A 14,113-nucleotide genomic window follows, 5' to 3' on the forward strand; every position below is an offset into this window, starting at 1 on the left:
ATTATAATTTTTTTTTTTCTGGCCGGGTGTTAAAGTAAACATTAACAGAAGTCTCAACTAAAAATACCACCACAAATAATTTGGCAAAGTATTCTCCAATGCGAGCGAGTGTGTATTGCACATACCATAAACACGAGTGTAAATAAAATCTTAACACTTGGTATTTTTTGTTACAGACAACAGAAATTACGATTCTGGAAAAGATTTTTGCAAATTTCCAGATTAACACCCACAGGATCTTCACTAGGGCGTTAGGGTTTTTAGGGTTAGGGATGCAATTCCCTAACCCTGACCCTATTTATCTGTAAACTCTCTTCGTTGTTAATTATTTTTTTCTTAACTCTGAAACTGTATAAAGAAACCGTTTCTGTTCAAAGCGAGACTAATTCGTCACCCGGTGTAACATCCTCATCCTATTATTTTACTCGTAATTGTTCATTTTAGTTACCTTACAAAAGTAAATAAAAATGAAAGGGGAGATAAGTCAACTTTTTACGCCCAATTTGCTTTGTTTACAGTTGACAAGGCGTGCTGTCACGCACAAAATGACAGCTTCCAAATCCTGTTTCCTGATTGGGTGAAAATTATTAATCTTTAAGCCTCTGTAACTTTTTTAAAACATTTTTCTACCAAAAGTGAAAGAACTGCAGCAATTTACCTTGGAAATGTACACTTTTGTGTCAAATTTTAAAATTTTCGATAAACTTTAATTTTTGAAATGCTTGTAGCCAAACCAACTCGAACCATTACAGAACCGTTAGATGTTAGTGCCGAACATACAGCGAAGTATTGGTCTTTCGTCCAATGCATTACTCTTTTATCAACGAGTCTTATTGGCCTTCTGTGTTTCGTACAGTTTACCTCTCCTTTCCTAAATAAATCGTAAAATGCTCTCCAATGATTAGAGGCGAGATTTTTCAATACGAACAATGCCACTTCCGGTATATCGCCCTCTTTGAATCTATAAACATTTTAGATATATTATTCCATTGTTGTAAATATTTACACTGTTAGTAATATCTCATTCACTCCTGTGGCTAATTGAATTGAGGAATTGTACATTAACCAGAAGACGACAATAGAGATATCCTGTAAGAAGTTGAAAGTTCTCATCAATCTGTCCTCTTTAATATTCAAGCCTCACTACTTCAGTGCACCTCTCATTATTTCATTGTTATGCAAGTATTATTTATATGGATTTCGCACATTTCTTGTATACAGAATTTCTCTTTTATATTCATTTCTAATACTACACCATTTCTACTCCCTGCAAAATCATATTTTTCTATTCTCTGTTCGTATTTACTCTTCTTCGACCTCCCTTCATTTAAAATTTGGAATCAAACTTGTTTTCAGGATATATCGTAATTTTTTTCACTCTACTCCTTTATCATTTCTATACATATTATTTTCTCTTGCTTCTTATTCTTAGTGTTGCCCTCTAGAAAATATAGTCTTGCGTCATGCAGAGTTTATTATGGAATAAACAGCAACTTTAAATAAACTTAGTCACGTGCAAGTACACCAAATATATCTCACAATATGAACATGCCTTGCAATATACAGTATTTATAGATAATGGTTTCGCACTTTGTTATAAAGCTAATATCTTCATAGGATACCTTTACTATATGTTTGATACTGTTGATGCATTTGCTGTTCTGCGTCTCTATTGCAAGTGCTTCTTATACAAGGCGAGTCACTACCGCTGACTGGGTACCGTTACTACTTTTACACCTTCTCCCCTCATCAAATAGCTCAAGTTAAGATATGATTTGGTCTGCATTAGCCAAAGCTTCAATCTCATTTCTAGCAGTGTTTGCAGCTGGCATCACAAAATTTGTCCTGTGTGGTATTGAATCGTTATTCTTTTTATGATACTTCTACAAATATGTGGAATAGGACATAGTCCTTGTGATTAGTATCTGCTTTATAAGCAGCACAGTGCGTACATTTCCATTTGGTTTTAGTACAACTAGAGTAGGGGATACCCAGTAGCTACCACAACATGGATCATATTCAATAATTTTTCCTAATTTAAAAACCAAGGTTTGAGCCGAATGAAGTCCTCTACTTTGTATTTGTTATAGTGTATATGTGTTTCTTTGGTTTCAAGTTCAGTCTCACAATGTCTTCTATAATCTCAGGCTGACCAAAGCCTTGTGAGTGCATTTTGTTTAGAGAAACTAAAGGAAGCTCTTCGAGTATGTGTTAGTGCCACCGTCATACTAGTGGTTCCTTTGTTTCCAATCCTCCATAAAAACATGTCAGGCCACGAGGAAATATTGACTTGTTTGGAAACGGGTGAGGGTTTTTTTACAGAAAGGGCATTTAGCTATACACAATTTGCCTGAACAAATTTCATCTGACTTGTGCATGCATGGAAAAGTAGATGATGATATTTTAATGATGTTCTACGGACTGTGAGTTAGCGGCAAGTAGTGTCTTATTTTGAATGTGCATGCCTATCATCCTCAACATCTTTCTCTCTAAATATATTTCGTTTTTTGTCTGTTCTAACACTTCATTGTCCTTTACGTCATATATTATTTTTCTGTTTCAGGTTATTATCAAATGACATTAAATTGAAGATATTTCATTGAACAGCATTAACATATTTATAAACTTTTTGAAGATTAAAAATAACTTCAAGCTGACATCAGCCTGTTTCTACAATTCTTTGGATGAATGGATGTGAAATATTTCCCTGCAATTAAGATTATTTTCAAAAATTCCCAAAGAGATTCTTAAACTGGAAAATGTGTACAAATTAAACTAGGGGGATTTACCACAAAGTTTTAATTGTCCTATGTGTAATGACTTTAACAACTGGGTATCTCATTAAATTTATATAGATTAACAATCCTGTAGTTATTACTATATTATATCAGAAGATATAATATAGTTATATCTTCAAGTTATTTCATAACAGCCAAGATATCGTCTTTAATAAAGACTGTCAACGTGCAAAATATAGATTATAACAAAGTTATGGATGACAAAATACAAGCTGAAGTTATTGATTCATCTACTCAGATACAGGAAAATACAGAAGAGAAATCTCACCCTAGTGATGTATGTGGGAAGATATTGTCACCAAAAAAGATTTTAATTCAACATAAATTAACTCACTCGTCCTCCAAGCCATACCAGTGTGGAATTTGTGGTAAACAATTCACCAGCAACAATTTGTTAACTCACCACAAACGTATCCACACAAGAGAAAAACTATTTCAGTGTTATATCTGTGATGCAACATTTTCTACAAAGGGTCTTTTGTCTTTTCATTCATGTATACAAGAAGGAGAAAGACCACACCGTTGTGACGTCTGTGGCAAAATATATTCTAGAAGTGGACAATTGTCTTCCCATAAATATATCCACACAGGAGAAAGACGACACCATTGTGAAATCTGTGGTGAAACATTTTCTAGAAGTGCTAATTTGTCTAACCATAAACTAATTCATACAGGAGAAAGACCATACCAGTGTCATATTTGTGGGAAGAAGTTTGCTAGAAATGCTGATTTGTCTTGCCATAAACATATTCACACAGGAGAAAGACCATACCACTGTGATATCTGTGGTACAACATTTGCTCAGAGTAGTAGTTTATCTAAACACAAACGTATTCACACTGGAGAGAGACCATACCATTGTGATATCTGTGATAAAAAATTTAACACAAGTGGTCACTTGTCTACCCACAAACGTACTCACACAGGAGAAAAACCATTCCACTGTGATATTTGTGGTAAAACATTTACTCGAAGTAGTTCTTTATCTCAACACAAACCTATTCACACAGGAGAGAGACCATACCATTGTGACATTTGTGGTAAAACATTTTCTACAACTCGGAATTTAACTCGACACAAACGGATTCACATTGGAAAGAAACCATACCACTGTGATATCTGTGATGAAGCATTTTCTACAATGGTTCGTTTGTCTTCCCACATACGAATTCACACAGGAGAACGAACATCATAGCACTGATATTTGTCATAAAATATTCTCTCAAAAATATTTATTCTTCTTGGTATAAATTCACACTGGATAAAGGTTATACCACTATAGTATCACGTGAAATATTTTCTTGAAGTGATTATTCAATTTAATGCAAACATATCGATATGGGAGATAAACTACAGCTCTTTGCTATCAATAGTAAAAATATTTTCTACAAGTAACATATTTTATAATCATCATCATCGTTGTCCACCTTTCATACTGGCATGGGTGGGAATAATAAATGAATTTTACGTACATCATGTAATGGATTTTAATACAGCAAAGTTACCACCATCATCATCATTACTATTTTTCAAAGTTATTTGTCAAAATATTTTTTGCAAATATTTTGACATATGGATTGAGCATAAAATATCCCATTATATTAAAAATAATAAAGACCAATATATTTTTAGTATTTACAATCCTGGAGTGTGAATAGTTTAAATGCATAAGAAGAGATGACTTACAGTGTTAAAAGAATAATAAACAAGCATGTGACAGACCAAGAAATATATGGATAGACAACATCAAGGAGTGGATAAGTTACACTATAATGTCAGTGTAAGATTGGTGTGAAATGGAATGGTTATCTGCATTTGTTCTGCCATAAGTGTCTGACATCCAACGAACTGATGAAGTTTAAGGATAACAAACATGATATAATATCAATGTAGTTATTGAGTAACATTGAAGTCAGCTATGTCAAAGAAGCAGTTGGTGAAATTGTGCAAAGCACATCTCTGGATGTATGGAGTTCATTCTCCTTACCATCAAATATAGTAGCACTGTGAATGTGTTCTTATGGATTCAAGACTGTAGCTGGTGTATGGCTATATGTGAGGAACTATGGACAGTAGGTCATTGTAATGACATCTGTAGATGTTATGTATACATTATAAGGAGGTGACATAAATTGTACATGTGCAGGTTGAAAACTAATTAATGAGACTGAAACCACAAGTACTTCAAGATAACATCTATAACTGTTTATTTCATTAAATAAATGTGATATCAGAATATTTGTAGTTACCCTGTAATAAAGTATCAAATGAAGATATATATGCAATTATAACCTGATCAAAGCCATTTCAATTTAATGAACATCTCCACTGTGTGTTGGCTTGATTGTCATGTCACTGGTTTGTAGTAAAGTAGAGTTAGTATAATATAGACTACATTAGGAGAAAACCTATCTCTAACTTGTTAAAATGATGTCAATAAATTCATTATAATTACTTTAATTATGAAGTAACTCTATCTTGACTTATTATTCCTGTAGATGGTATTGTAATTGCTTCCAGTTAACAATTTATCCAGTATCATCATTCACATTGCTGAAAAACCTGTCAGTATTACTGAAATTACTGCCAAATATATAGTTATCTTCTTGATCCTATTTTGTTGTAAGACATCAGTTTATATAACTTATGTTGTTTGCTTTACCTGTTACTTATTACATACCTGTGTAGTTGCTTAGTTTTATTACACAGTAATCTTTAATTGTTAACGTACTTGAGATGTTTATTATTACATATGTTCAGTATCAGCTTAAAGGCAGTGTAGACTCTGAAGTTAAAATCATTGATAAAAGTCGGGTATATATGTAGTGTTTGTATATTTGTCTCCTTATATATTTTCTGATGCTGATCTTACTTCCTTTTTATTTTTAACACAAGTTATTTGAACTAGAATATCAAAGTTCAAAATTAATATTTTATTATAGGATCTGATAATAGATCCAATTGTGTTCTAGAACATTTCTAAAGTGATCATGAAGAAGTTATATGTGAATGGTTACCATTAACGTATTTGAACTTAACATGAAGAAGGCAAGAAGAATGAGTAACTTTTTGTATAGTCACCTAATATGAATGGATAATGTCTACTTGGTAATGTGTATGACAAATTGAAGTAATCAACCATCATCTTTGAATGTACAGAGATTTGTAGTTACTGCTCGATACTATTGATATATAAAAGTTGAAGGTGAGAAGCAGGAGATACAGCTGATTGTTGTAGGCAAGAAAAATTTCAGAGGAAATAATTTGGTTAGAACTAAGGAAGCTGCTAGTTGACAGACTAGACGATGCAGTGAAAAATGATGCATTACAGACAACTTGAAACAGCAATGATTCATTAACAACCAACAATGATTCACTCAATTTAAACTATATCAATTACATTGGCAACAACTGGATCAAACTCCTCAGTAACTTTTTTTTATCTATCATAAGTACAAGTGTAAAATTACACATACTTTTGCCTTTGTAATTTATTTACAGAAAAGCAGTTGAACAATTATATCATTTTTCAACATAGTCTGTTTGATTTTCATTGCTCTTCTTCCAGTGGTCCAGAAGCTTACTTATTCCATTGGAGATTTTCAGCTGGTCGTTACAGCCATTTATGTACTTCTTTGTCTAGCAAATCAACAACCTTGTAATGGATGTTTGAGCAGTCCAGAGAGGTAATAGTTGGAAGTGGGTAAGACCAGGACTATGTAGGGTGTTCCACTGTGTGGCGTGCATTATCATGCAACAATAACACTTGCTTTGACAATAGACCTTGGCATTGTTTTGAGATGCTGGTTTCAATTTGTTGTTGCCTACACTGATGACTATATACCCCTTTTTACAGGTATGTTCTAGTATTCCTTTTGCATCCCAAAAAGTAACTAGCATCACTTTTTTCTGTGGAAGGTTGAGTCTTGAATTGGGACACCTTTTCTAATCCCTCCTGTCCCACATGCCGGTCAGTTTATCATGACAACTGTTCACTTCAAAAGAAGGAACTTCTGTAGAAACATATATAAGCATAGGCCATGTCTATTTGTTCAAATTCTAATTGGGTCATGGAAACATGAGCGCCATACTAATTTTGTTGTCCCAAAGCTTGACCAACACAAGATCGATATTGCTGCCCCTTTTGAGATTTGATTGTAAGGAGAAAGCCAGCTAATTGAAGTGGGTTATAATTACAGTTTCTTTTGTGTGGTAAGCTGAAAGATGTGAAATGAAATATCTGCATAGGTTTTGCAATTGGGAAGAATCCTAGCTCATAGGCTAGATGAGTTGCCATCCATTGTGAGTGACTATCATTAAACTCTACTTTCCACTGTCTTTTGAGTGTTGTGACTTTCTTCTTTGTGTATGTACCAACTATTCCCTCAACGAAAGAGATTTTGGTGTTTAGAGACAAGTGGGGGACAACTATAGAGATTTTTTAGTTTCACCTCATCAACAGAATTCAATTGACTGAAGGATGTAGATGAATGAATTTGCTTTTACACAAAGAACAATAGTTACGTTTTTTAAACTAAAAATAATTTGCAGAATTGAAATTTAAAGAGTACTTATAGTGTTGGCTTCATACTGAAATACAACTATTGCAATCTTTGATTTGATTTGTGTCAGGAGCTATAGAAATCATGTGAAAATAAAAAGTATGTGCAAGATGTGATCTCAAGACCCAGCCAGGTGGGTGGTAATTCCAAATAATTGATTTGGACTGTGGTGATTAGCAATAATTTTACAGTTATTTGGCTGTGTTCAGTTCCTTGACTAGATCACCATTGATAGAAATATAAACAACATACTGAACATTCAACTTAGCTGACGCTCTTCTAACAGCAGTAACAATTACTGAAGTGAAGGGTCCAGAGACCTAGTAGACCTCTGTTGAACCTGTTCCAGAAGGTGACTGATTCAGTTTGAATGACATGGGAATGAACAACAATTAACAGTGAATGGTTATGTATGAGTGGGAAAAGTGATAACCAATTTACCACAATGTATTGAATGTAAAGCATTTGAGATATCATCATCATCATCATCGTTTAACGTCCGCTTTCCATGCTAGCATGGGTTGGACGATTTGACTGAGGACTGGTGAAACCGGATGGCAACACCAGGCTCCAATCTAAATTTGGCAGAGTTTCTATAGCTGGATGCCCTTCCTAACGCCAACCACTCAGAGAGTATAAGTATATATATATATATATATACAAGGATTCCTCACCATATCTCGATTTATTATTTAAGCTTATGTTGATTCCTCTGTGGTGGTGTTTTGCATTTATAATAAAATAAATATACACAGTACAGTACTGCTTCTATTTCGTGGATTTTGGAATGTAACACCCGTGATAGTTGAGGGACTACTGTATGTGAACTTGTGTCTAATGACAAAATGTAACTGATATGTCAAGTCTTACAACCTTTACAGTGTTCACAGAGTATTGAGCAGCAGTTGTGGTGTCAGCATTTTGATACCAGGTATGAATCATCATGATACAGGTAAGTTTTTACCGATATTCATATGGTTTCTAATCCTCTATGTCAGCTGACTTTTTCTCAACCACACCTTTAATCTTTATGCTCTCCAATGTCATTATCTGTTCATCAATACATCAAGCTGTTCCTGAAAAAAGATTTGTAAAAAACGTCAAATTAGCTCAAACACCCTGTGTCTCCTTGTCTTGACATTGGGTGATAGTCACGAACAAGCATCACCATCTTACAAGCAATGCCATGTGTTTCCAATCTTCTGTCTAAATATGTTTGGCCATGGGGAAATATTACCTTGTTTAGAAACAAGTGAGGACAATGATGGGAAGGCAACAAACTGTAGGAAATCTACCAGAACAAATTTCATCTGATCCATGGAAAATTGGATATTAAAACAATCATAATGATAATTTGTTAAAAAGTAGCTAAACTATTGAAATCTGTTCACCAACAGTAGAGATACAGTATTATATGAAGCACATGAAACAACAGAAAACTATATTACTGACCACAATATCTCCAGGTAGAAATTATTAAGAACATTTGAAGACATACATGTCATGAAAATATTCTATGGTTTTATTTCATTAAGAATGGGTATTGAACAATTCTATATATTTTTACATACTTAGTAACAGTTTACCTAAATACTGTAAAGAAGCTATTGTAACGTGCTAGCAGTTCATCAATTGTGGCTTGAATATTATTTAGTGGCATGGTTTGTACTTTAGTTTGACATCTTTACACATAGAAAAAAATCTATTATCACATCTAGAATATTATCAAATATATCACAGAAGTATATCATGGATCAGTTTCACCTATGGCTGTGTGGTTAAGAAGTTTTGCTTCCCAACCACATGGTTTCAGACTCAGTTACACAGGGTGGCACCTTGGACAAGTGTCCTCAACTACAGCCCCAAGCTAACCAAATCCTTGTAAGTGAATTTGGTAGACAGACGTACATACATATGTATGTATGTATGTCTGTCAAATATATGTGTGTATCGTGTATATATGCATGCGTGTGTGCATTTTCTAAGAAAATATGATATAATACAAGTAAATCAAGTAGTACAGATTTTATCAGACATACATACATGGCATAATCATTCAGTATTTGCAGGAAGTGTTTTACTTCAATAAATATGCACCTTAGTAAACATGTTTGATGTAATGCTATACAGAAATTACCATTTAAAAAAAAATGGTCTTTCTTTAGATATAGATGCAGGAGTGGCTGTGTCGTAAGTAGTTTGCTTACCAACCACATGGTTCCAGGTTCAGTCCCACTGCGTGGCACCTTGGACAAGTGTCTTCTACTATAGCCTCAGGCCAACCAAAGCCTTGTGAGAGGATTTAGTAGACAGAAACTGAAAGAAGCCTGTCATATATATATATATATGTGTGTGTGTGTGTGTGTGTGTGTATACGTTTGTGTGTCTGTGTTTGTCCCCCCAACATTGCTTGACAACTGATGCTGGTGTGTTTACATCCCTATAATCTAGCAGTTCGGCAAAAGAGACCAATAGAATAAGTACTAGGCTTACAAAGAATAAGTCCTGGGGTTGATTTGCTCAACTAAAGGCAGTGCTCCAGCATGGCCACAGTTAAATGACCAAAAGAATAAAAGAATATCATTGATGGGGTTTCTTCTTTGAGTGAATATGTCTATGTGAAGACAAATTAGATCTTTGAGAAAATGTTTTACCACAGATATCACAGCAGTATGGTTTTTCTCCTGTGTGGATGCGTTTGTGGGAAGATAAATTAACACTTTTGGAAAATGATTTATCACATATATCACAATGGTATGGTTTTTCTCCTGTATGAATATATTTATGGCATGATAAATGACCTCTTTGAGAAAATGTTTTACCACAGATATCACAGTGGTATGGTTTCTCTCCTGTGTGAATATGTTTGTGGCAAGACAAATGGCCAATTCTAGAAAATGTCTCACCACATATATCACAGTGATATGGTTTCTCTCCTGTATGGATACGTTTGTGAGAAGATAAGCAGCCACTTTGGGAGAACGTTTTGCCACAGATGTTGCAATCATATGGTTTCTCTCCTGTGTGGATGCGTTTATGGGAATATAAATTACTACTTCTAGCAAATGTTTTGCCACAGATAGCACAGGGGTATGGTCTCTCTCCAGTATGAATATATTTGTGTTGAGATAAATGACCACTTTCAGAGAATGTTTTACCACAGATATCACACTGATATGGCTTTTCTCCAGTGTGAATGCGTTTGTGTCGAGACAAATGAGCACCTCTAGAAAATTTTTCACCACAAACATCACAAGCATAAGGTTTGTCTCCTGTGTGAATACGCTTATGTTCAGATAAGTAACCCCTCTGACAAAATGTTTTACCACAGGTATCACAGTGATATGGTCTTTCTCCTGTGTGAATATATGTATGACGAGATAAATGGCCCTTTTGAGAGAATGTTTTGCCACAAATATCACAGTGATATGGTTTCTCACCAGTGTGAGTGTGTTTGTGTTGAGATAAATGTGAATTTCTAGAAAATGTTTCACCACATATATCACAATGGTAAGTTTTTTCTCCAGTGTGAATTCGCTTGTGTTCAGATAAATGACCCCTTTGAGAGAATGTTTTACCACAGCTGTCACAGTGGTATGGTCTCTCTCCAGTATGAATACGTATATGGTGCAATAATACATTGCTTGTAGTGAATATTTTACGACAAACCTCACAATGGTATTGCTTTGACACTGAGTGAATTAATTTATGCTGATTTAAACTATTTTCTACTGTAAATAACTTCCCACAGATGTCACAACAGAGCGATTTCTCTTCTGTATTTTCCTGTATCTGATTAAATATATCAATAGTTTCAGTTTCTTTTCTACTCATAACCAGGTTATCACATAATTTCTCCTCCATGACTTTCTCTTTAAATTTCCTGTTTTCTTTGTATATTCATAATAGAAATATATCTATATCTATATTTACTTTCCCTCTCTGATGGCCTTTACCAAAGTCTGATGATGTCTCAGCTACTAAGAAATATTTTCCAGTAAACATTTGTGTACTTTCACAAATAATGCCAACTCCAAGGAAATATTTTACATCCATTAAACTGAAGGCTGACATTAGCTTTATAAATACATTTCTAGTCTTCAAACTTTGATCCTCTGATCCTTCAGTGATATATTTTTATCTCAATGCCATCAGGTAACCTGAAATTATAACACAACATAGGATATTAGGGATAATGAAATGTTAACAAAGGTTATTGGAGAGAGGATATTTGAGTGCAGATATTGAAAGTTAGAAGAAGCATAATATATTTACAGGGAAAAGACACTGTGGCAGTATAAATATATGGGAGGAAATGAATAATGAAGACATTGAAAAATGACCACTGGTCACTATGACATCAATCTCTGCAATTAATTCAGATATTTTTATAAAGATAAGAATTATCTTTCTCATCATCAGCCATTGTATACACAGATCATATGAAGGCTAAGTATAGTAACAGCTAATATACTGCAATGACAGCCATGATATTTAAAGAAAAACCATATGATGAAATAATACGTGGATTAGATTTCGTCTACACCTATATTGACAATATTCTCATCGCTAGTTCTTCTGAGAAAGAACATGAGATTCATTTGAAGCAACTTTTTGAAAGGCTTTCTCAATATAAAATTCATATGAACGCTACCAAATGTATTTTCGATGTGCCTTCTCTCACTTTCCTTGGACACACCATTGATAAGAATGGAATAAGGCCTTTGCCAGAAAAGGTTGAGGCTATAATTCCAGTTCCCATTTCATTAAGACAGCCCAGACAATTTATCAGATTAGCTAATTATTATCGACGTTTTATACCTCATTGTGCTGAAACTTTATACTCTCTCAACAAATTACTGCAACACCGCAAGAAGAGAACAGAAAACATTACTTTAATTCTTGCAGAAATAAAAGCTTTCAACAATATTTAACAGAAACTCTCTCATGTCACCATGTTAGCTCACCCCATTCCTAATGCCGAAATTCCTCTTGTAGTCAACGCGTCCGAAATTGGTGCCGGCGCAGTCATTCAACAACTCCACCATGGTGAATGGCAACCTCTAACATTTTGTCTCTAAGCAGTTAAAACCAGCTGAAACTAAATATAGCACATTCAGTCGTGAACTGTTAGCTATTTACCTCTCAGTTAAACACTTCCAACACATTTTGGAAGGAAGAAACTTCACAATATTTACGTATCATAAGCTGTTATCTTTTGTTTTACACTGCAAGCCAGATAAATTTTCCCCGAGTGACATTCAACATTTGGATTACATTTCCCAAGTCACGAGTGATATACAATATATTCCAGGTTCTGAGGAGATTGTTGCAGATTCTTTATCCCGTTTACCTGTAAACACGTTATTTTCAACTGCAGAAATTAACTTGGACGAAATGTTGGAAGATTAACCATCCGTTGATTTGAATAATATACAACAACCAGAATTAATTCCTTTCGACCTCCAATTTTTCCCAGTTGCGACATCAAACAAACAGATCCTTTGTGATTTTTCTTCTGGTAAACCTCGCCCTTTAGTTCCTGAAAAGCATTGCCGTATCGTTTTCTCAGCACTACACAATATCTCACATCCAGGTATAACAGCAACATTGAAGCTTATTACAGCTCATTTCGTTTGGCCAAACATTCGTTGAGACATAACTAATTGAACTTGTACCTGTGTTGATTGTCAAAAATCCAAGGTACATAAACATATATTATCACTACATAAATTGGTGACCCCTAGGCAGAATTAACATTACAATAATGAAAACAACAAAGATGTATTCATCATAAGATGTCAAACTTTAGAAACAATATCACAGTTCAAATGTAATAAATGTTTGTTATTTTTTGGGCCAATACACATGTCTACTCCTTTTGGTAGTCTGAGTTTGTGAAGTTGTGTGTAAAGGACATGTTTGTAATGCTGTGTGTGTGTGTTGTCTGTAGTGGGGTTGGAAATAGTTTTTTCTATGCGAGCCCTTTTTAGTCTGTCAACAGAAATAGTGCCTTTACAACCATTAAGGTCTAAAGTGAAAACTCTATCTGCGTAAGAAAGCACACGCAAAGGTCCTGCATACGGTGCTGTTAAAGGATGTTTAATGGCATCGTTACAAACAAAAACATGAGTCCAGGATGAATAGTCTTTAGGCAAATATGTATTAATGTCTTGTTTTCTGGTGTTCATATGTGGTAACTTTGACATATAATCACACAAGCGTTCAACGAAATTTGTAGTGTCGATATCTTGTGTGTTTGCAAGAACAATCATCTGACCGGGCAGTGTCAAGGAAGAACCATAAAGTAATTCTGCAGGAGAATATCCAATATCTTCATTGATAGAAGAGCGGAGACCCAAGAGAACAATAGGAAGAAATTCAATCCATAGAGATGAATCAGCAGAAGCACACAACACAGCTCTAAGCTGTCGGTGAAATCTTTCGATCATACCATTCGAAGCTGGGTGGTAACTAGTTGAATGGATGTGTTTACTTCCTAAAATCTTCGTTAGTTCCTGGAAGAGTTTAGCTTCAAATTGACGTCCGCGATCTGTTGTTATTTTAACAGGTGTTCCGAAACGAGAAATCCATCCTGTGACTAAAGCTTGTGCCACAGTTCGAGAAGAGATGTCTGTGAGTGGAATGACTTCTGGCCAGCGTGAAAAACGATCAATACAAGTTAATAAAAACGTGTAGCCCTGACTTCCAGGCCAAGGTCCTACTACATCAACATGTATGTGCTGGAATCGT

At 34.6% G+C, this 14,113-nt stretch overlaps 2 protein-coding genes across 3 annotated transcripts in view; one reads left to right on the forward strand and one right to left on the reverse strand.

The window, feature by feature from the left end:
- Window positions 1-473: 473 nt before the first annotated feature.
- On the forward strand, window positions 474-5,258 carry LOC106871976 (zinc finger protein 239). Its single transcript, XM_014918766.2, has 2 exons — window positions 474-1,091; window positions 2,564-5,258. The coding sequence occupies exon 2, from the start codon at window positions 2,992-2,994 to the stop codon at window positions 3,991-3,993; it is 1,002 nt and encodes a 333-aa protein (XP_014774252.1). The 5' UTR covers window positions 474-1,091; window positions 2,564-2,991; the 3' UTR covers window positions 3,994-5,258.
- Window positions 5,259-8,859: 3,601 nt separating this feature from the next.
- Window positions 8,860-14,113, reverse strand: part of LOC106871974 (zinc finger protein OZF) — a 27,122-nt gene continuing 21,868 nt past the window's right edge. For both annotated transcript variants that reach the window (XM_052969376.1, XM_014918763.2), the window contains exon 2: window positions 8,860-11,520. In XM_052969376.1, coding sequence (XP_052825336.1) covers window positions 9,941-11,224 — 1,284 coding nt within the window. In that variant the 5' untranslated portion in view covers window positions 11,225-11,520 and the 3' untranslated portion in view covers window positions 8,860-9,940. The remainder of the gene's footprint in view (window positions 11,521-14,113) is intronic.

This window comes from Octopus bimaculoides, chromosome 7 (genome assembly GCF_001194135.2).
Source record: "Octopus bimaculoides isolate UCB-OBI-ISO-001 chromosome 7, ASM119413v2, whole genome shotgun sequence".
Lineage (NCBI taxonomy): Eukaryota > Metazoa > Mollusca > Cephalopoda > Octopoda > Octopodidae > Octopus > Octopus bimaculoides.

What these genes read in the sequence shown, in the direction of transcription:
- LOC106871976 (XM_014918766.2), top strand. Translation starts at nt 2,992, where the DNA reads ATGGATGACAAAATACAAGCTGAAGTTATTGATTCATCTACTCAGATA.